Here is a 21437-nt window from a genome sequence, read left to right on the forward strand (position 1 = left end):
CAAATAAGATTACAGGAAAACTCTGAAAAACTTTGTAGAGATTTTTGTTGCTGAAGTCTTACTATTACATTTCTACACATTAGGGCTATTTAGAAACACAGAATGACATAAGTAAACAGTATTTTTATAACACAAAAGTACTCAGAACTGACATGGGATGATTTTTTAAAGGGAAAAGAAAAAGAAGAAAGATGAACTTGCCAAGTTACTAGGAAGTGAATACTCTTATAGCATTCCTGCACTAAGGCTGGATTTTTAATTCACATTTTAAATAATAGTGTTTCACATACAACCTGTTCATGGAATACAAGGTATTCTGTCTTTTCTGGGACAGTATATTAGTTCACATGCTCCATAATGAGTACAATGTAAAATTCTTAGAAAAGAAAGTTCAGATGGGATCAGCTTTAAAATTATGAATTATAAGATGTTGCTCATTCCGTTCATTTTGATCATAAAGTACTAGGGAGTATTCATACTGTGGTAGTAAAAATTATTATCTAAGACTCTGCTGTGTGTTCTTTAGTATCCAGTTTCAAAGCAAATTCAGTATGGTGTCCAATCAGTCATTTATCCCCTTTTGCAGCAAGGTACTCATAGCTGTTGTAAATACCAGTTAAGAAATGAGGAAACAGTATCTTCTAGTTTGTCCAAGATCTCTGTGCTGTTGTTCTATCAACCTTTCCCGCAGTACTTAATTCTGCGAATGTCCTCTCTTATATTCCAGCAACTGAAATTTATTTTACAGTTGTGAATCTTTATTTTCTTCTCAATTCCGTTACAACGCGATAGCCCATTTTTCTTGTCTTTCAGGACAAACAGGATCAAAACTATGCTTCAGTTCATCTCCCTCAGATGTACTGTACACCTCCTCTGACATAAAGATTTGCAAAGAGATCCCTCCTTGTGCCTTTGTACAGTTACCATGACCACCCTTCAAGAAGAAAAAAATGGATTCTATCGTGTTTGTACATGCCTTAGCTGTAGCTCATTCTATTGCTGGTGTTGTTCTCTCCTGTGCCTGTACTGTGGCTTAGGGTCAATCTGCAAGTATCTATTCATGCTTTCCTTTTGATGTCACACAAAATTTTGGTTGGCTGTGTAAAGGTAGAAATCCTAGGATGATCCCTGTACAGGCAGATTGTACAGGGTGGGGGGGCCTGTATATGGACAGGGTGGGGGGACCTGGCTTGAATTCCATAGAAATTAAAGAAGGGAGGAACCCTTACTTCAGAGGTGGAAGTGGGGAGTGATTTACCAGGTATAGGCAGGGCTTGGGAGGAGTTTGGTAGAATTGGGGAAAGGCTTTCACTTATCAGTTGCACATTGAAAAGGAAGAAACTCCTGGAATTCCAGACCTCAAACCTTCAGATAAGAAGCTGGACCAATCATTACAAAGAAAAACTTATTCAAACAGACTTGACTATACACTGCGCATGTCCAAGAAGAAGTGAAAAACAAGAAAACATTCAAGGAATTAGCATAGGACAACCCACTGTCTAGAGTGAGTTAGCACTACTTGCTTAGCGGAGAAATGAGTGTGAATTTTGTGTGGTATAAATATGATTGCTTGAGAGACACTAGTTGTGCAATTGGAGTGGCACAAGCCTCACCTTCCCTCCCCCCCCATTGCTCTGGTGTATACACCTTAAGTAAACTACCTTACATTCTGACTCTTGTGAGTCTGAGTGCTGTTCCACAGGTCAAGGCTTAGAAAGTGGCATGGGTTTTTTACCTCTAAAGATTCCAATATTAAGAACATTTATTAAGTGAAAGCTCTTTCACAAGCTTTTCTACCATCTTTAAAATGTAAGGACTTTGTTACTTATTATGATGATGCCACAGAAGGAAGTGACCAGACTACTCTTTCTGTCAGGACCATTGTCTCTCTGAATCTGATCACATTCTCTTTCTCAATTTTTACTGTTGCAAAACAATGCACTTGCAATTGAAAAGGACTCTCGAATCCTCTGTGGCTGCCAATAAAACCTAGATTCATTATGGTATTATCTGAATGTCTGGCTGGTATCAGCTCTCTATTTTACCCTACCTTGCTTCTGTGTAACACTCTGTGGTGCATGCTGGCAAAAGTGGACTGATTTTAACAAAAAGAAAGTGTGGTTTACTCCAAACCTTTCTGTGAAGCACAGAACTTTTGTAGTACCTGTTCCATCTGCCTGGCCAATAGCATTGTTTAGCATATTAAAAGAACTCTTGTAGCACGTTCCATACCTTGAGGACCTCTTGTTAACATACAGACAGATTTCATCTGAATGCTTAAATGTTCTTACCTAGAATATGTACTTGTAATTTTTGACATGTTCTCAGGTTGAGATAAAATGAGGTTTCTTTCTGCTAACATTCTGATGCCTCTGCAGCTGCCATCAAACTTTTAGAGAGCCTTAATACTTCATATTTATATTTATTATATTAATTCATTTGTTTTACTACTTAATAATTTGGTGTTTCTCTTACTTTATGTAGTGATTGAGTCTTCCATTTCATGAGCCAAGTGATTAAGAATAATTACAATGCTTTAGTCATTAATCAGCATTTGCACAGCACCTACCATCTTCAATCCAGAGATCCAGAGGTGCAGTAAAAAGAAGAAAATCCAGCTTGACATGGAAATCAGCTGAAATATATATATATATTTAAAAAAAGAACTGAAAAGGACAGATGCACTGCTGCTAGCATTGATGCATATGTGAAGTACAGCAAATGGGAAACATCATCTCTTTCCTCACAAAATTCCTTACTCTACACCTGAAGCATTGCATAAACTTGACCTATGATTTAGTATTAAACACTGTGGAGTCTAGATGAAACATGTAAGAAAAATCTGTCCATTCACAAGTAAAGGCAGCTTTTCCAGGGCCTGTCTGCAAAATGTCACTTTCTGAAACCAGGAGACTGGGTCAAGATGCCCCAAGAGGCACCGACAAAAAACTCTCTCTGTCCCAGGTAGATAGAAAGAACTACATCAGGTACTTGTAATCATCAACTGCCACCACGTATGATATGCCATTGGGTACATGCATCTCAGCTAAAAAGAACAGTGCAGAGAAAAGTTCTGCCTTCAGTAAACTTAACACAGATTTTGGATCCTAAACCTTCTTATCTGAATTTGAATGGGCTGTGGTCACAAAGACAAAGGCCAATTATACAATCTCCAACCAAGCAAATTAGATTCATTTTGAATGGCTTATTTGATTGCTGGGTTTATTTTAAAATAGCATTTGAATTAGTTTCCATAATTTACAATCATCGAAGCTGAAGTTTTTTATATACTGTTAATACTTAAAATGAAGCTCTAAACCCTAACCAGAATATTCCTAGACCACATTCTACATGGACAAGAAGCTTATAGAACATGGAGAGTTAACTTTCTCCTTAAACGTTCAACTCAGTTAGTTATTGCAGCAAGTCTTTCAGACTTACATCTATATCCCCCCAGGACATGAATCTGGAATTCCCATGGTTCTCATTCTATGGCTGAAAGCTTGGATAAAATAGTGACCACAGGAAAATTTTACTCATTTCGCTGCTTCAAAACACCCTGAATAGAACCTGCCATAAATCTCCCCTCCTACAAACTCCTCTTGCTTCTCTCAAAAAGAAATACCAGTGATAAAAATTATTAAATAGATTGGGAACTGTTCTTATTAGCATCCAATTAGGTTTGGCTTCATCACCACAGATACAGATCTTGCCTTTCTAAACCCTCCTTCACTTCCTAGATCTTAGTGTTCACATGCAATCATGGCCTCAAAAACCATCTCCCAGGCAGATAGGTCAGTGAAAGTCTCCAGGTGTTCCATGTAGTGGACTCAGAAAATATAAGCTGAGGCTTTAGAAACATCTGAATTTGGTTAACCTCTTTGCTGCAGGATTTAGGGCTTTTGACTAAAATGATGTTATATGGAGTACTGTCTATATTTTTCATTCACTCTCAAGATATGTCTTTGTACATTTGATTTTACCTTTAGTAAGAAATAGAACTCCCTCTATCTGTCCCACTGATGCCTTCTGAAAAAGATAAGACACATTCAGTGTGCCCCAAATTGGCATATGCAAATATGTAATAGCAAAAATATTTTCAGTATTGTCAATAGAATATTCATCTCAGAGTCAAGAGAAGATCATAAGATAGCACAGTCCATACTGTGATAATCCTTCAGCTTAAGTGCTGTGAGTTGAATGTTTGTAAAGGGGGGAGTGCGGGGGGGAAAATTACTTATATCTAAGATTTAAGAAGTCCATCTAGGGAGTTGTTGAGATAAAACAATACTGTGTGTCATCTCTATGTTGGTGGGGCAATTAGCAAGCTACTTCAGAGTCCATCTTGAGGTATGGGTACTTGGTCTCATTAACATATAAATGGTTGTATGGAGTCCATTCTTCCTAAGGAATGCACAGCTGGCTTCATTAACATTAAAATGATGATCCTTTCCTTCAGCTCAAATAAACAAAGCTGCAGCACCTGCATATCCACCTTGGCTAGAAGTGTCAAAGGCAGCCATCTGTGAGTGGGAGAGCTGACCACTGGTCAGGAGTCAAAGCTATTTGGCCTATCCTGTTATATTTACTATTGCTGTTCCAAATACAAACAACTTAATACAAGGTGTTGCCCACCAGTAACACACCTTGCTTCTGCCATGCTTATTGCCAGTGAAAAGAGAGTAGTGGCTTTGGACTCAATTACTGCTTGCAAGTAGGCTGAAAGACAGCAATGACATCATAGCAGAACTATAGGATATCAAAATCCACTGTCTTAGACCAGTGTTCTTGAATTGTCCTGTAGTTTTGCCTCACATATAGGAGAACTACCTCAAGTAAGACAAACATGTGACAATGATTGTTCTACCATCTTGGCAATTGTTAATTAATTTGTCATACAAGAAGCTCAAACATGAAGACTGCCCTGTCTCAGTCCGAGGACAGCGGGAGAGCCCTTAGATACAAGCGCTGTGTATTATAGCTACACATTGATAACTGAAAATGACTTTATATATCTGACATTCTCTAAATCAAAGAAGGCTGTCAATTGTACAAATATGTCAGTTTTCTATTCTGTATTCCAAAGATTACAAACAGTGAATGTTATGTCATCATTTAACATTTGTGTAGGAAGCCCACCTAGGGTAAGGAGAAACATAGAAAAGAACAAGATGTTGTATAGTGGCACATCAGAAACACTAAAAGAAGATACATTACAGAAACATATTTTGTTATGCAGTACTTGTATTCCACAGAAGATTCCATGTTATTTTGGAGTCTTTGAATATATGATGATAATTTAAAAGGAGAATCCGTGACCCGAAACTAAGAAGAAAAAGTCAACTCTCCTTTCCAACAAATAGCAATGCCACAAAATTAATACTGTTTCTATAAAAATCTTGGACAAGGCTTTCAGAACACTGTGAACATTCAGGAGACTACCTTACTTTGTATTTCAAGAATGTTGTTTGCTCCTTGATCATCATTTACTGCCTTTCCCCCTCCCCATTCTTTCTTCTTCATGGCATTACAGCTACAAGGCAAAAAGAGGAAAAACATCTTTCTCACATTCATCACCACTCCCTAGGTGTGACATGAAGCCTCACAGTAAAAACAGATTGCCTAGTCAATGGGGGGTACAGAGTGACCACTGTCATGCTGGCTATTCCCACAGATATTGTAAAGCCACATAGTGACAATGTAGTAAGGAAAAGCAGAGCTATGCATGCTTATTCACACAAGTAATAACTTACATGTTTCTTTCAGTCATCTGGATATCACCTTTTCTGAGAATAAGGAGTCCAGCAGGCAGAGTGAGGAGATAAAACACCTTCACAGGAGGCACTGAGTGGCAAACAGTAAGGTCACATGTTTATATGTACTTAGAGAAATAGAAGTAGGTAAGTGATAACAAGTAGTGCACAGGAAAACTGAGTTACAGGGTGGCAGGAAACTCACTTTGAAATTCATGAATCAAAGAAGGGCTGGCATTAAGTTATCTTAATCTCCTCATTCACAAATACTGAAGCCATATTCTATCAATTTCTAATTACTAATCATTCTAATTACAGATTTTGAACCATACCTATGTTTGAAGTTGATCTTCAGTGTTTTTCAGAGTCTTCTAGTTCACCATATCTCTGGGCTTCTGAGATTCATTATGCCTGACATTCCAATATTTGTGTTACTGAGACTACCAAGTTAGCAAGACACCATTCAGCTTTTCATAGAAATAGCAGACTATGCTAATTCTCATCCAAAATCCACTATTTAGCAAAAGCAGAACTCAGTTTTATTTCTGCAACACAGGAAATTATCCTGTATATTCCTTCATCTGCATAATAATAGTGATTGCTTATAAAACTACATTAAACTGACATATATCATTCTGGTGAAAAAGAAGCTGTACTCTGAGCATCCCAGTATATTAACCACGACAACACTTTATTTGGCAGCTGAAACATCACAAGCATAGCTTAGGTTTCTGAAGTCTTTATGATTAGGCTTGACTGCATAAATGAATTCAGACCAATGTTTATACAGCTCAATGACAGTTTGGTACTGCTCTCCCATCCAAAAATACATAATTATATCTCAGGATCTGTAGAGAGATGTACTGATGTAAAAAGGAAACTGAGAGCAAAGTAAGTGTACTTAATACAGTATATCAATGAAGCCAAGAAACTACAGTATAGCCTCCTACTTTCATCTTTAAGAATTGGTATAATCAAAAGTCTTTCCTTTTTGAGTTTATATTTCAGCCTAGAGGGCAGAATCATAGAACTATATAAGTGCTTGAAGATGAAGTTTCATCTGAGAATTTCATATTTAATAATAAAAGGAGACTTGGTTGCACATATTCACTTCTACTAATTCCCTGTCATAGAATTCAACAGATCCTTCATAAGTTAATATCAGAGAGTTAAGGTATCTGTAATATGAAGTACTTACAGTAGCTCACCTTTAGATAAATTTGTCATTAACATTAGGTAACCCTGTTTTCTTAGTTTTATAATGTCACATAATTCAATGCAAAACAATAGGCTCAATAGGAAAATATTCAGAAAGAGTTTTATGTTCAAATATAGAAAACAAATGACATGAAACGTACAAAAATATCTATGAAGTATTTGTTAAGCCCATCTATGTACATATTTGGTCATTCCTACGTTGTGTTTGTATACTGTAATACAAGTAGCATTAATTTAACAGCCAGTAAGTAGCTACTGCCATCTATTGGAGAAATTACAAAATCATATAAATTATACTGCCAGAAAGGTATCTATTGTACAGTATCTTTTCTGTGGCGGAGAAAAAAATTCCTTAGTAGTCTATAACATACAAAAACTGCTGCGAGAACAATATCAGTGGCTGTTACCTTATGGATAGATAGATTACCAATAAGTATAAACAAAACAAAATTTGTTCTGCTCAGTTTCAGAACAGCTGTTAAATGTTGCTTCTAAGATAACAAGAAATAGTAATCAATTGCATGCAACACATAGCTATGCCAACATTACAGTGCTGAATATCACATCTACTCTTCAACTTGACCTCTGACAGCTCTTTTCAACAGCAGATTCTGTAGTATTTGGATATCTTTACAACATCTGCCCAGCTGCAGGTGTCCTAATACTGTGTTGTGGCATGAACTGCTCCCCATTGAGTCTTGTTCCTGGGAGCAACAACAATTAACAAAGAATTTACAGCAGTCAGCCTCAGAAGTTTTTCCTCTTCACAATGCATATGGTAGCATCAGCAGAGGCCCTGGAGGTATGAATAAGTGACCTTGAGGTTACAGCGGCTGAAGTACCAGATGATGGTGAGTTACCATTATCTTGCCCCACTCTGTGGGATAGGTGAAGTCAAGATTTTAATTCTCAGAGCAGAAACCATGAGTAACAATTACTCAAGAGGCTAAAACAAATCACAAATTTACTTAAAATTCAGTAGAATTACAATTGATAGTGGTTTGGCAAAACTTGCAACAAGATTATCCTTATATAAACTTGGCAGAATTACAAAAGGTAATATGCTGGCAATACTCACAGCAATTTAAAACTCAACAGAATTGCAACAGACAACAGCTTTGCAATACTTGAAGGAATATTCAGCACCTATAAGTATACTACTCTTCTGTGCCAAAAGTCTCCATCTCGAAGATCTTCAAAAGCCACCAGGACATGGGGCTGGGCACTCTGCTCTGGGTGTCCCTATGGAGCAGAGGTTGGCCCAGATGAACTTCAGGTGTCCTTTGCCATTCAGTGATTCTATAGTTCCATGACTTCTGCAATGTGTTTTATATATCTGCCTGTGACACAGAATCCCACAACATCCTACTCTCCAAATTGGAAAGATATGGATTTGATGGGCAGACTGGCTGCAGAGTTGAGTCCAGAGAGCAGTCATCAATGGCTCAGTGTTTGAATGGAGATCTGTGATGAGTGGTGTCCCCCCAGGGGTCAGTGCTGGGACCAAAACTCTTAGCTATCTTCATCTGTGACATTGACAATGGTTTTGAGTGCACCCTTAGCAAATTTGCTGATGACATCAAGCTGTGGGGTGTGACTGACATATCGGAAGGATGGGATGTTATCCACTGGGACCTAGACAGGGTTGAGCAGTGGGCCCAGGAGTACCTTTTGAGGTTCAACAAATCCAAATGCACCTGGGTCAAGGTAATATCCACTACCAGTACAAGATGGGGGATGAAACGATTGAGCACAGCCATGACAAAAAACGACTAGAGGTACTGGTGGACATGAGCCAACACTGTGCCTTCACAGCCCAGAAGGCCAACCATATCCTGCATCAAATAAAGTACAGCCAGCAGGTAGAGGGAGGTGATCCTGTCCCTCTGCTCTGGGCTGGTGAGACCTCACCCAGAGTACTGCATGAAAATGTGGAGTCCACAGTACAGGAGAGGCACAGACCTGTTGGAGTGCATCCAGAGATCCCCAGGACGTCCCCAGTTAGCCAGAAGTGACAAAGAATGATGGAGAATGTCTTGGCAACCACATCTGCCAACTCCCTCAGCATTCTAGGGTGCAGTACATCTGGTCCTATGGACTTGTGAGTGCCCAGCTTTCAGAGCAGGTCCAAAACCATCTCATCGTGGATTATGCTGGGCCCATTCTGTTCCTCATCCCTATCTACCAACTCAAGGGGCTGTGTGCCCAGGGAGCAATTAGTCTTACTATTGAAGACTGAGGCAAAGAAGGTATTAAGTACCTCAGCCTTATCCTGATCTTTGGTCACCATGTTCCCCTCTCTGTCCAACAATGGATGGAGATTCTCCCTTGCCCTCCTCTTACTGTTGATGTATTTATATGAATATTTATTGCTGTCTTTCACCTGAGTGGCCAAGTTCAGTTCTAGATGGGTTTTGGCCTCACTAGCTTTCTCCCTGCACAGCTTCACTACATACTTGCAATCCTTATAAGTTGCTTGCCCCCTCTTCCAAAGGCGATAAACTTTCCTTTTGTTCCCAAGTTCCAGCTAAAGGTTTCTGTTCAGCCAGACTGGTCTCCTTCCCTGTCAGCTTATCTTCCATGACCAATAATGATTCAAGTCTGCCTTACTTTGCATTTTCCTTCTAGTTGAAAATGAGAATGAATAGGTCTTCAAAGACTGTAATTCTAGTTGGCCATGAATTAAAAAGGGAAGAAACAAGGAGTTCCACAAAAAAAGAAAAGCAAACAAACAACAAAAAAATTCCCCTTCATTCATAAGTAGAAGTGGGCTCTGCATTTATTAGCCCATCCTGAAAGGTCTGGCTTGTGACTTCCCCAATGAAACTTGTTACAAATGCCATATAATGAAGGAAATTGTTCATTTTCAGTCTGAAACCAAATGCTTCTCTACAAACACATGATGTTCTCTTTTATATTTCCTTTAAGGAGGAAAACAAGTCTAGGTTTTCTGCAGGAACCAAACATTCTTTCTATTCTCTTCAGGTTGATGCATTCATAATAGAAGTGGGTAGTTCAGAAGACTAACTCTATGGCCTCCATTACTATCAAGTAACATAAGAAAATATAATTCTTCATGCTCCTAGTCAATTTAGTTTTTGCTTGCTTTTTGATTCTTGTGTCCCTAAATAACATAGTAATCTACATTGCTGTAGGCAATAAGCTACCTATAGACAAGATTGGGAACTACTTTGTTTGCTGCTTACTTTGTCCAGTCCAGATGAAAATTTACGATGAAAAGTTACACGATGTAACATCTTTTGGGGATTGATATTTTCTCTTGACAGGAAGTTATGATGGTACAATACAGCTTATTTTGTTACTTATGAGAGCAATTAATTTTTCACATTATGACACTAATAAAATAAAGGTGTATAGATGTAAGCTATTTTTAAAAATATTTTTAATGTAGCAAGTGGCCACCATTTAGATTGATCAAGATTTGTGGGAATCCACAGAAAACTGGCAATATGATTTTACATCTGTGACTAAGACTGTGGCTCCTGACTTACAGATAACTCACTCAGTTGCTGGCAGCGCAGGTACCACTGTGATCCATAGCATTTTGGTAATTATACATCAATAAGCACGTATGTACACAGAATAGAGTTGTCTCAGTCAGGAACTGAATTTTCTAAGACAGTACAGCTAGATTGAGAGCATGACCCCACAAGTGTACAGACCAGCAACGAGTCCATTTTCCTTCAATTTTCTCGTACTAGTTTCTCCCTATGCATCCTAAATATCTGCCTTTGTTGCTTTTTTTCCCCCATTTATTAGGGCTGCTCCAAAAGTAATGTCTCCTATTTTATTATGTGGGCCCACTAAATCAGATGTGTATGTTTTCGAAATGGCAGTAGAAGCTGAACCTTCCTGACAATACTCTGTATGTGTATATCTATATACACATATATATAATTTTACTTTATTTTTGCCATGCTACAGGTGGCAGCAGAGACACAGTCCAACAAAAGACGTATGACATAGAAAAGTATATGAAGCAAAGATGTGAAACTGACTTCCTCCATGCAGAAAAAACTGCCAAGGATTTGTGGAAACCAAACAGTGGATATTAGCACAGTGAGGCAATGAGTGGTGTGATATAGCAGTGGCAACAGCAACAAGTGGATCACACCTCTGATAGTGCAAATTTGTGTGAGCATTGCATGCAGGCACTTGTTCCTCCTTATCCACAATGTCAATGACCAGCTTTATTATTAAAACTAGGAAAAGAAGTGTTACAAAAAAATAAAATTTGTTGGTAGTCAGAGAACTAACTGTTCATGAATATGTGTTTTTTTTTTAATTTATACATTCGTTAGCAATTTGCTTAACATCTACACTGTTAAATAATTGTTGCAACAAAGTTGAACAGCAAGCATAATTTACTTCAAGAAAACCAGAAAATGATGTAGTAACACATTTATTGATCACTTTACCAACTAAAGATACAAATTTAAACAGTCAACAGCAGTAATATACTTTATGAGAACTCCTTCTTTAAAAATGGTGTTTACAGTATGGATTTCACTACAACTTCACAAGCCAAGCTTTTACAGTGTTATTCGAATTGCTGTACTTCAGTATTTTCCCTAAAACTTCAATAATAACATTGGAGACAAAATAGATTTGCCATTGTTAATACGTTCTTAGAATTTAATGAGACAACTCTGGAAAGTTTGAAACATCCATAGCATTGTCATTACCATAACACTCACACTGATAAAGTGATACATTTAACACTTTCTAAAATTAATAAACAGTGTAAAAATATATTGCATATATATATATATATAATTTGTTTCCCTTTCCTGAAAACAAAACAAAAAAGAAACAAAACAAACAAACAAAAAAACCCACTAGTACAAACTAGTAATATGTGATCCCCCTTCAAGTTTATTTGTTCTAAAGATTGAATAGTAGTAATTTTAAATTAACAGAAACAAAGGTATGGAAAGAGGGAATCAATTTTGTGATCCCACAAAACTTCTTGTCATGCCTATTAAGCATATTAACCCTGCTATAATGGTGGTTTTATTTTTGCTAATGTCAGTTAGAATTCTAGCAGAGACTGCAGTGGTGATAAGATTCCACCTAGTGTGCTTTGCACTAGACAGTGCCTGGACCCCTTCACAATATGGTTACAAGTCTTTGCTTAGGATACATTTAGCTATTACAGTTAAGATCAAGAAATGCCGTACTCAAGTTATTTGTTTGGAATAATGTCAAAAAGATTTGTTGACATACAAGGGAGAAAAAAGTAAGCTTGCACGATTAAATAATCTTGCAAAAGTTTTTACCAGGTTGAAAAATCCACAGTGAACAAACTAGGCAGTGCAGCAGACGGCTAATATTAGAAATGTCAACAGTTATAAATACTGCAGGTAGCAGCATCCTGGGCTTTTTTTTTTTTTTGTTTGTTTTGTTTTGTTGGTTTTTTTTTAATAGACCAAGTTGAAAAAGAAATCAAATAAGAACAAGAAATAGTAAAATTCACTGAAGGCTTTCATCATGCCGGACAGTACTCTATGGAAGACTATGTCAAGACCCACCTCAATTATTTAACAATTAGATTTTAATAAGTGCGCCAGGTAATCAAAGGCAAAACAGTTTTGCCTCTTTGCTTTATAGTCAGATCCTAATGGCATGCACATTCAAGTTTGTGCAAATAAATAACCAAACCACCTAAAGAAAACGAAAAGAAAGTATGTTGCGATAGCATGGACAGATAAATAATCTAGCAAAGGAATAAAGCATGATGTGGATAAATAAATGGCTAATGACTGAAGAAAATCAGCCCCCAAGATTCCAAAAATATAATTCTGTATAAATATGTTCCTCTTGCAATATTTAAATCTGAAACATAAAACTGTGCAAAGAATAAACATCAATATATCAGGAATGCTCTGAAAGTAAAGCCTCCTATTTTACTGTGTGGGCCCATGATATCACAGGTGGATGTTGGTGGTACAGTAGGAAAAGCTGCACAATTCAATTACATTTTGCTGCTGTGCAACAGATGCAGCAGAGAGGCAGTCTGACAAAATGGTGTCTGACAAGGAAGTGTGGATGAAGCAAAGATGCATCACTGAATTCCTCCATGCAGAAAAAATGGCAACCACTGGCATTCATCAATGCTTGCTAAATGTTCATGAAAACCAAAGAATGGATGGGAGAACAGCAAGGTAGTGGGAGATGTGTTTCAGCAATGGTGACCAGAGGATTGCCTCCACTGGCACAGAATTTTACAAGCATTGCATGTGGGCTCTTGTGCATGGCCGGTAAAAACACATAGCTAATGGTGGTGACTAAGCTGAAAAAATAAGTGTCTCATAGCTGAGAATCTGCTCTACCAAATAGTGTCACTGAGCTCTTTGTACCTGTTGTAGTGTCCATGTAAATTAATAGGAGGTATTACTTTCAGAGTGACCTATGTACTAATTCAACTTCAACTATTTCTCTGCTTTACAGAAAGACAAATTCCTTTGTATTAAAAGCATCTTTCCTGATACCAAAACTTGTGAACCCAGCACAAATAGAAACACAGAAATATCTGTGTTGAATCCTGTAACTTGTTTTTGTTGATGACCTTGCCATTTCATGCACCACAGTGCAAACAAGTAGTCTGCCAAAAGGCTTACCTACAGTTTATGGGATAACTGCCCTTACACAAAGCTTTTATAAAGAGCTAGTATGTATTCAGTATAAATGTTATAGATATTCAGCATTTCACGTGTATTAATATTACTCTACAGAACACAGCACAGGCTGCATTATTTCACATTATTTAATTTCTTTGTTTAAGAATACCATCTGAATAAATGCAAGCATGCAGAAACTCATCTGACATAAACTGGAGCTTAAAATAATTTGTCACTATGGGGTATAATATTACCACACAGATTGCCATTTTTCCTTTTTTTTTTTTTTTTTTTTTTTAATTGCATTTATTATCTACAATATCCAGAGTAAAATGTACAGAGGATGAAGTATGAGCATAGTTTTAGGGGTATATTTTAACTTTATTCAAGTCTACGACCTGTTCTGAAATATATGTAACAAAAAATCTTGAATAAAAATATCTGAAGTCAAGTTTAAATTACCATTGCGTGAGTTACCTCACAGACAGATACTCCATGCAAGTGCCATACATTTTACACATACTCATAAAAAGAGATGCTTTATAAACACATTCAAAAACTAATTCACTGGATGTTTACCTGCAATGAATGTGGTAGGTACTTACTATCTTTTCAGATCAGGTTAGCAAGTTGGGCACTCCAGTGCCAACAAACCAAAAAGCCTCCTCTGTATTCTAGCCACTCATTTGTCTCAAAATAATGCACATGCACGTGCGTGTGTATGATTACAAAGCCAAATTATTATTACTCCTAAATAATTTTGGACTAACAGTACGTTATTTGTAAATTTGTCAAAAATACTTTACAAATGTTGTGTTTTCTGTTTGTTTTTTCTTTTTTAATCATTATTTATTTATTATCAAGTTTGCTCTTGCCAAAATCTGCCTACAGAGGGCAATCAATTATTTGGAATGAAACAGCTAAATTCAAACATTTTCCAAGAACTACAAACAGTTACATCATCTTTAACTCGTTTCGAATCCCATCATCTCTATGTGGATTTTAAAAAATACAGCTCAGGTTATATACTAAAAAACAAACACATACACATACACAAAAACCAACCAACCAAACAAACAAACAAATGCCAAGTACATAACAGTTATTTGTTCCTGAAAACAGAAATTGTTTGGACAGGTCAGATTTGGAGGATCTATCTGCAATATACTTTAGCCTCCTGAAGCATCACAGCTGAGAAATCTTTGAAAACCTTTTTTTTGTTGTTGTTGTTGTTAAACAAGCAAGCACAAATGCCACTAATAGTCTCTCGCTAGTTTTAGGATTCTGAAGATTTAAGACAAACAGCTCAGTCTATTATTTCCAGATTATATCCGGTGAGTCAAATGGGCACTTTTGCGTGCAAAATGAGTAACTCAATATCTAAATGCTATTTTATGGGCCAAACTCCAAATATAGGAGGTATGCAACCATGTATCATGTATCACTTCTGACTAAGAATTTCACACAAGTTTGATATCTGTCATTATATTTTGGGTATTTCATTTTTTAAAGGTTTATGCAAGACTCAAGTTCACAAACACTGTAAGACAGAGTCCATCTTCTCTTCCTGCACCAATATACCATGATTTTGTACTTACCAGACTGATAACAAAAAACTCTGCACATACACTGTAAGTGCCAACTCACTTCACAAAGTTAGGTTAAAGAAAAATACAGAATGCATAGTTTTAAATGGTCTCCTCAGACCACTCAGAGGAACTACTGATTTAACCCTGACTCTTTCTTTCCTGCTTCCTAACAATGGAAGAACTCTTCTTGTCACAACAAGTCTATGTCAGATTTACTGAAGAACACTTCCCTCCAGAAGTAGAAAGGGAGTAGTTGTATGTGTCGAAAGATAAAAACACTTCTAGATCTCTACTTTCATGCTATGGAGATAGAACAATAGCATTTCCAACTGGCTCTGAATAGCTCCAGCTGCAGGATTAGAGCTTGGCCCTTTAAGATTTAAGGTTTAGGACAGCGCGTATGTGGTTTAATTATTTATCTGAATCTAAAAAGTACGCGTGCACACAAACTTGTACAAGCCTCATGTATTGCATTACTTACCATCAACTAATAGACAAAGAACAAACATAATATCCACACTACAAACAATGTACACAAAACTGCAGCTATTTTAGTGCACACGCAAGGCTAATGGTTTAAAGGATATGCACTAGGTGCAACACATTACATTTTATCCATCATGAAAATAAATGGTTTCTTTCTTGGGCAGTGCTAACATAGAATTCTTACCCGCGGGTGACAGATGTATGCCCCCAGAATACATGCAATTTCTGTAAGGCTAGTTTCTATTCCAAACAGCCGATACTTATCATACATGCAGACACAAATGATTGAAGTTTATTTTGTAATTATGACAAGGCTTAAGAAAAACAAAACAAAACAAAACCTTTCTTAATTACAAATTTAAAGTTTTGTGTTTGAAGAAGGATAAACAAGGACTCTCTTGATACATCTCACTTACAAGCCAAATTCTTAACAAGTCATATACCCTAGTTCTGGATTACCAACAAATTCTGTCTGCCATAAAAATAGTATTAATTGAGCCAACAGAGGGAAAACATGACTGAAACAAATAATACATGAATTTAATGATTACCAAAAGTTATCAGAGGAAATTTTGATTAAGGTAACATCAGTAAAATACATAGAAAATACGTTTAAAGGATAACCCTTTTGTTAATAAAGAACAAGGTGTGACATACCAGTAGTTTGGAAATTACCGTTTCATTTTCATAACGAAAAAAAAATGGCCACATACTGGCCATTGTCCAATGTTCCACATTTCCTTTGGTCTTCCAGATACTTTGTTATAATTAATCAGAAGTGTTCTCATTGGACTGTTGAAACAATATATAATCCAATGTTTGCTTTTCAGTAACACTCCTGTGACACCTCCGATAGCCATAAAAAGGACAGTAATTTTTGTTTCTGCTTTTCCATACAGGTATGACTGTTGGAATACTCTCAACAAGTAACTGAAGCACAGAGAATGAGTAGAGGAATTGGTAAACAAGCACTAATATTAATAATAAAAAAAAATCTTCTGCATGTTTTACTTAAGAATTTTGCCTCAGTCACAATTTGAATTTGTTGTTCTCCATCTTGTAAAGGTTTGGTAGTCATATTAAGACATGGTTAAGATTGTGTACTACTATAGCACCTAAGGCTTTAATTTTGAATGAACAGTATAATTTGAGTTTATTCTTAAATACAGTTATCACTAAAAGCTACCTGAACTTTCCAATCATGTTTATTTCAAAAGAACGTTCAACAGTACTGAAAGCAAAACTATTAGGAATAATAGGGTTTTATAGATGATATCATGTAAGAGAGCACAGCAGATGAGCTGCTGAAAATTAGACTGAGAAGTCTGAAGGAATGAATTTAGATGCTCCTTTTTAGGAGATGACTGTAAACCTTATTGAGTACATGTCCTTACTTCAGGCACGCCATTTAGGTAGTCTAGAATAACGGTGCACAGGATGATGAGCTTACTCTGCTGCACCTCTTGACCTCACCCATCATCTGAGTTACACGCTGTACTTGCTGTCCAAAGAGTACAGAGAACAGTCAATGAACAAACAATGAAATATACTGGTTATATCACTTGGCCTCATTTCCAAATAGGCCTGAAACACTTAGAAGCATGGCTAACATTCAAGCTATTATTTAGGCTTTACATTACCCACCAAAATTAGTGAGGAAGTAAGAGCATAAATGGGTGGCTGAAGTTCTAATACTAATAATCAATATATGAGGCAGCTATGATTCTATAGTTCTATAGTTTCTATAGTTCTATGCTTTCATTCATAGCCTGCATCTTTTGTATCAAGTGTAGAGGGGAAAATGTTTACAGATTACAACCTTTCCAGACCCAACTTCCTTTTTTCACTGTCATAACAGAATTTCTCTAGAGTTTTAAAGCTGTCCAACTGCAGTAAAAAAGAAAAAGTGTGTTCTTCAAAATAAAATACCACATGCTATCTGAAGCACCTTCTCAGGTCCTGATCCAAAACTTATTATATCACTGAATATATTGTGATTTGCATCAGATCTGTATGATGTGTTTTGTTCTGGCAGGAATTTCATACTGTAATATAAAGTTAAGCTCTAGCAGACTCCCAGCTAGTTCCATCAGCCTCTTCCAATTATGCAGTCTGGTTCCATTTCTAGTGTCAACTTGTATCTGTACCCATTCCCAATTCTTTTGCATGCCTTCTATACCTTATGAGTGCGCTGATTTCGCTCATGCTGTGGACTAGCAATTTAAAACCTGATAATTTCATAAAATCTTTCTAACTAATCATTCCTCTTCATACAGCAACAGTTTGGTATCTGTATTTATGTCCTTTAGAAAACCTATCACTTTAGCAGCTTAAGTTAGGTATCAACTACTATTCCTGTCATGGCAGCTAGCTAACAACAAACAGCATGATCAAAAATGTGTTGGAAGGGCTCTGCAACAGACCAGACTTCACCTTTGATTCAAGCAGGGTTCAGATCTTTTCAGGTACCAATAAGCTAAGTCTCTAAGTCAATGGGTAGAACAGGGGTTTTATCATGCCTGTAACTTAGCTGAGGACTTTTCAAGAGTTACAGACTTAGCCTTTTTACTTAATAAAAAACAAAAGCTACAGGCTTATCCCAGGGCCTTCCTCAGGTGCACAGGCATGAACATTATATCACAAAGAGGGCTCTCTGCAGTTAGCCTGTCTACTGCCATGCAGGAAAAATGTAGTCATTGCTTGAATACCAATACGCTGTTTTCTTCTTCAGAGTGTGACAAGTAACCAGTGAAACAAAGGAGTGAATGCTTCTTCACTCCACTGAAATATTTTTTTCAAGAGCAATGAGTTAATCAAAACTTCAAAAAGCTTCTCACCCTGAGCATCCTTATACACGTCAAAAATCTTCCCAGATAACTAGAGCATGGGAAAAAGATATTTAAATCCTTACAACAGCGTGGGCTGAGTTTTGACAAACTTCTTTCCCTCCTCAAAACAAAAACCAAAACAAATCATAAACAAACAAAAAATCTTCAAGTTCATGAGGAAGTCCTTGTATTTGCACATTACTGTTTTGCTTTCAGGCCAATGTATGGGCTCAAAGGGTCATTTGAGGCAGAATTACAAGAAAGAACACTTAATGTCAGAAAAAGAAAACATGAACAGTTAGGGATTGAAAACCAGTGCTCTTTATGTATATAGGCCAAATATAGATTGTGACCTGCAAGGAACATGATGACACACACAGCTCACTCAGCTTATGTACTCTGAGTACCATGCTGATCACAGTAGGAGAAAAACTGTAAACTTATCAGCCTTTATCCACAGTCAAGACATTAAAATCAGTGCATCTTCTTGAAAATAAGCAAAGCAAAAGTACTAGGAGGTGTTTTTAAATACTCCAAAGTATATCTTTCATAATTTTACAGACAGAGTAATACGTCAGAGTACTTCCTCAGCTCACACAGAACTTTGGACTGGCCTCTATCTTGTTTAACCAGTAATATGTATGTATATATTAAAAAAAAAAAAAAAAAAAAAAAAAGAAGAAGAAGAAGAAGAGTGATTTTTATTCCTGCTAACTTGTTTTGGCAATCTGAGCCAGAGGCAGGACACACTCAGCTGCCTATACCTTAAGTGTGTGGAATTGTTTTTTCTATAGAATTGGAAAGCTATTCCCATCAATAAAATTACTCCCAAGTAAGGCAGCATCAGAGAAACAAATCCTTTGGCTTCAGACAAAACTAACAGAACACATTGCCTGGGTATAACAGTGTATTTTTCTGTGCAATTAATTACAATTAATCATGTGGATATTAATATTGTATATATCCTTAATACAAAAGGCCATAAGCTTCCGTTACATATGTTATAGCTTAAAGGGGATAAATGCCAATGTATGTGCACAACATTCACATATTAGCAACCTGATTGGCAGTGTTTAGTCATAATCAATATTCTAATGCATTATTATTTTAACACCCTCCTGATTTCAAATGTTGGGCAGTTCCAATTTGAGAACAGACTACAAAGAGGTCTAGTAGACTTTCTTAGTAATATCTTGTTCCTTACCCACCAGGTTAGTACATTAGCTCCATCTGAATCCAGCCAGTCAGAAACATGCTACAGTAAACACAATAACAAAGCAGAAAGCACAGACACGGGGACAGTAAGGGTTGGTATTTTCCACCTCCTTCTGCAGACATAAATACATTAGAACCTGTATTGTCACAAAAATATCTTTTTCCCTTTTTCTTTTTCTTTTTTTTTTTTTTTTTTCAGTTTTTCATAAATGGTGTATAAATTTACAGATTAGCTCCTTATATAATACAACAACTTACTCCACAATAATACACTGTTGAATCTTTTAAGGAAAGTGCCAGATCCCATAAAAGACATTTTTTTTAAAGCCCCAAAACAGTAGTGAAATCAAACTGCCTAAGTAATGGCATACTCTTCATAAATGCTGCTATGAAAGAACCTTTTTTCAGAGGGTTCTCTTTTACAACCTCAGAGCAACTGGATATTTAGGAATGTTTGAATTTATATTTTTTTGCTCAGATTGACAAAGTGTGGTATAACAGCTCTTGACATTGTTATTTCTTTTTTCTTTTTGTCTAAAGAGCTCAACAAAATGATGTTGTTTTTGTACTGATACGTTTATTTTTGCCAATATATACATAAGGAATGTAATGAAGTGGTGCTACACTGCAAGTTGCTCAGCAGATGTTAAAATCAGTTCCAGTTTCTGAAAAAAACTTCTTGAACACATAGTCTTAGCATTCACAATAACTGAAACACATGGGACTCATCTATGTCATTCTTAAAAATATATTCTCTCTCTCCCTTTCTTCCCCTGTATTTTAAACCTTCAGCCTTACTTGCCTCCTTGTACTTTATGATCATATGTGCCTGCATGCTTATAGCCAGATACATATCCTGAAGAATCAACCAGATCTTCTCGGCCAGCTTTGCCTTTGCCTTTCCCACTGGGATCAAACCTCTCTTTGTGAGAACCTGTGAATTTTGATGTATCCGTAAGGCGTGACACGGTTGGAGATGAAACTGCTTTCTATTAGAAGGAAAAAAAAAACAAAAAAAAACATATCAGAAATCAAGTACTCTCAAAGCAGGCATTGTTCATGGTAATGGGGCTTACAATGGAAGATATATAAATTTCTACACATTTCTAGCAAAATTCAACAAAAATACTTGTTTACTGCCATTATATATAGCTACAATAATCATTAGCCAAGAACCAAATAGTACAAGCTTTGCAAAAAAATGTTGGTGGAGACTTTCAACATGAGATACTTTCAATCAATAATGAAGTTCAAAGTACTGAAGACATGAACAAGTCATAGGGAACTGCATGTTTAAAGCCTGTTAACATCCAAGCATAAAAGCCTAGCTCCGGCAATTTAGAATATCTTCGTTTCAGCAAAACAATGTAACTTGAATTCCTTGTCTTAAAGAGACTGAAATTTATTCTAAGCTCTAGGAGTTAAGAGAGAAGTAACAAACGAGGACTGAAAGCCAGCCTTTCTCCCATGTTGTTTCCACTGAGTCATACAAGGATACTTAAAGTTTTGCTGTTGTTCAGACAAACACAATGACTGCACAAATAAGGTATTTCACAGAGCAGTATGGGAATGCACAACCTGAGTGCTCAAATTGGGAACAGTCACTTTGATCTTTAAGTTTACATTTTAAAAACAGAAGAGAAAGAAAATGGGGAAAAAAGATTTTTTATTCTAGTGGAAATGGTGCTAAGATGAATAATACAATTA

General features: G+C 36.6%; 1 protein-coding gene and 1 long non-coding RNA gene across 6 annotated transcripts in view; one reads left to right on the forward strand and one right to left on the reverse strand.

Moving 5' to 3' along the window:
* LOC107309782 overlaps window positions 1–3213 on the forward strand; it is a 29957-nt gene extending 26744 nt beyond the window's left edge. Inside the window, exon 3 of the long non-coding RNA XR_001553330.2 lies at window positions 814–3213. This is a non-coding gene — a long non-coding RNA (uncharacterized LOC107309782). The remainder of the gene's footprint in view (window positions 1–813) is intronic.
* Window positions 3214–11378: 8165 nt separating this feature from the next.
* Window positions 11379–21437, reverse strand: part of TPPP (tubulin polymerization promoting protein) — a 50222-nt gene continuing 40163 nt past the window's right edge. For 4 of the 5 annotated variants that reach the window (XM_015854850.2, XM_015854852.2, XM_032442534.1 and 1 more), the window contains exon 4: window positions 11379–20719. In XM_015854850.2, the coding sequence (XP_015710336.1) occupies window positions 20525–20719 (195 nt within the window). In that variant the 3' untranslated portion in view covers window positions 11379–20524. The remainder of the gene's footprint in view (window positions 20720–21437) is intronic. The other variant, XM_032442535.1, reaches the window with a different exon arrangement.

The sequence above is a fragment of the Coturnix japonica genome, chromosome 2 (genome assembly GCF_001577835.2).
Source record: "Coturnix japonica isolate 7356 chromosome 2, Coturnix japonica 2.1, whole genome shotgun sequence".
In the NCBI taxonomy this organism is placed as follows: domain Eukaryota; kingdom Metazoa; phylum Chordata; class Aves; order Galliformes; family Phasianidae; genus Coturnix; species Coturnix japonica.